Source organism: Monopterus albus, unplaced genomic scaffold (assembly GCF_001952655.1).
Source record: "Monopterus albus unplaced genomic scaffold, M_albus_1.0 scaffold209.1, whole genome shotgun sequence".
NCBI classification, from domain to species: Eukaryota; Metazoa; Chordata; class Actinopteri; order Synbranchiformes; family Synbranchidae; genus Monopterus; species Monopterus albus.
Genome location: NW_018128089.1, coordinates 892,243 through 893,370, shown reverse-complemented (window position 1 = coordinate 893,370; position 1,128 = coordinate 892,243). Strand labels below are relative to the sequence as shown.

Below are 1,128 nucleotides of genomic sequence, written 5' to 3'. Positions count from 1 at the left end.
CGTACAGTGTATCGGCACGGGACAGTCCTCTAGCACAATGTGAGATTTCACCACTGGTCTCCTACTTTGGAGAGGTGAGAGCAGGAAAGTTGCCACAGATAAAAACATTATGGGTATCTGAGAAACGCTTCATAGAGAGAAGCCAAAGCTACACACGGGTGTTGTTTGGTGTTATATTGAAGACTATCCCTCACTAATTGGCTATATAATGTGCTGCTTTTTAACTACCTTCTCCTTTCCTCTGGCAGGGCCTGGAGCAGCTGCTGAAAGGGAGGACACTGCAAACTCCCTTCATTCTGGATGAAAAAAGGGCCAAAGAGCTGCAGGCTCAATAAGACATCTCTGATCAACATAGTCTTACATGATTGTCAGCAGACATTCCAGTACAGCAGAGTACCTCACTGATGTGTTCGGGTAGTTTCAGCCCAAGAATGAACAGTTGTTGAAATCAATAGCTGAATTGCATGTCCATCATAAAAAAAAGTCAGAACTGCAATAAATTTTCTACAGTGACTCTAATCATAATCATATCAACTGCCATTTCATCCATCTCATGTAATTGTCTTTGTTAAAGAAGAGCTACAGATCATGTGATTACTGGAAAACAAAAGACAAATAAGGGACTAGTAACAACATAAGGGAATTTTTATAAACATTGTTTTTATTTAGATGATATTTTTGGTAGGTGTAAACACCTCGCCCTATCCTCACCTTTTTAGTAAATTCTACTTCCTGTTTAACTTTAAAGATACTAGAATTAAAGAGCCCATAGTATGCTCATTTCCAGCCATTTAGTGTAGATTAGCTTTGCACTTCATATCACCAAATAGTCTAATTATTTTAGAACCATAAAACCTGAGAACCTCTTCCTAAAAACAGGAGGATATTTCACCAACGCACACACTTACTGCTGCCTTTGTTGTGTTGAAATCCATTTCCTCATCAAGATGTTTTCCCTAACCTAATTAAAATTAAGACTACTCCTCTAATAGAACAAAAGAACAGGACAATCAAATGTGGACTATTAAATATCTTTGTCTAAATTTGTTAGTGAATGATTTGATAAGTGAACATCACATTGACTTATTGTGTCTTACTGAAACATGGTTACAGCAGGAAGAATATGTC

At 37.6% G+C, this 1,128-nt stretch overlaps 1 protein-coding gene across 1 annotated transcript in view; it reads left to right on the top strand.

Moving 5' to 3' along the window:
• Window positions 1–483, top strand: part of uap1l1 (UDP-N-acetylglucosamine pyrophosphorylase 1 like 1) — a 7,676-nt gene extending 7,193 nt beyond the window's left edge. Inside the window, exons 8-9 of the mRNA XM_020618666.1 lie at window positions 8–74; window positions 249–483. Of these exons, the coding sequence (XP_020474322.1) occupies window positions 8–74; window positions 249–335 (154 nt within the window). The 3' untranslated portion in view covers window positions 336–483. The remainder of the gene's footprint in view (window positions 1–7; window positions 75–248) is intronic.
• Window positions 484–1,128: the final 645 nt, after the last annotated feature.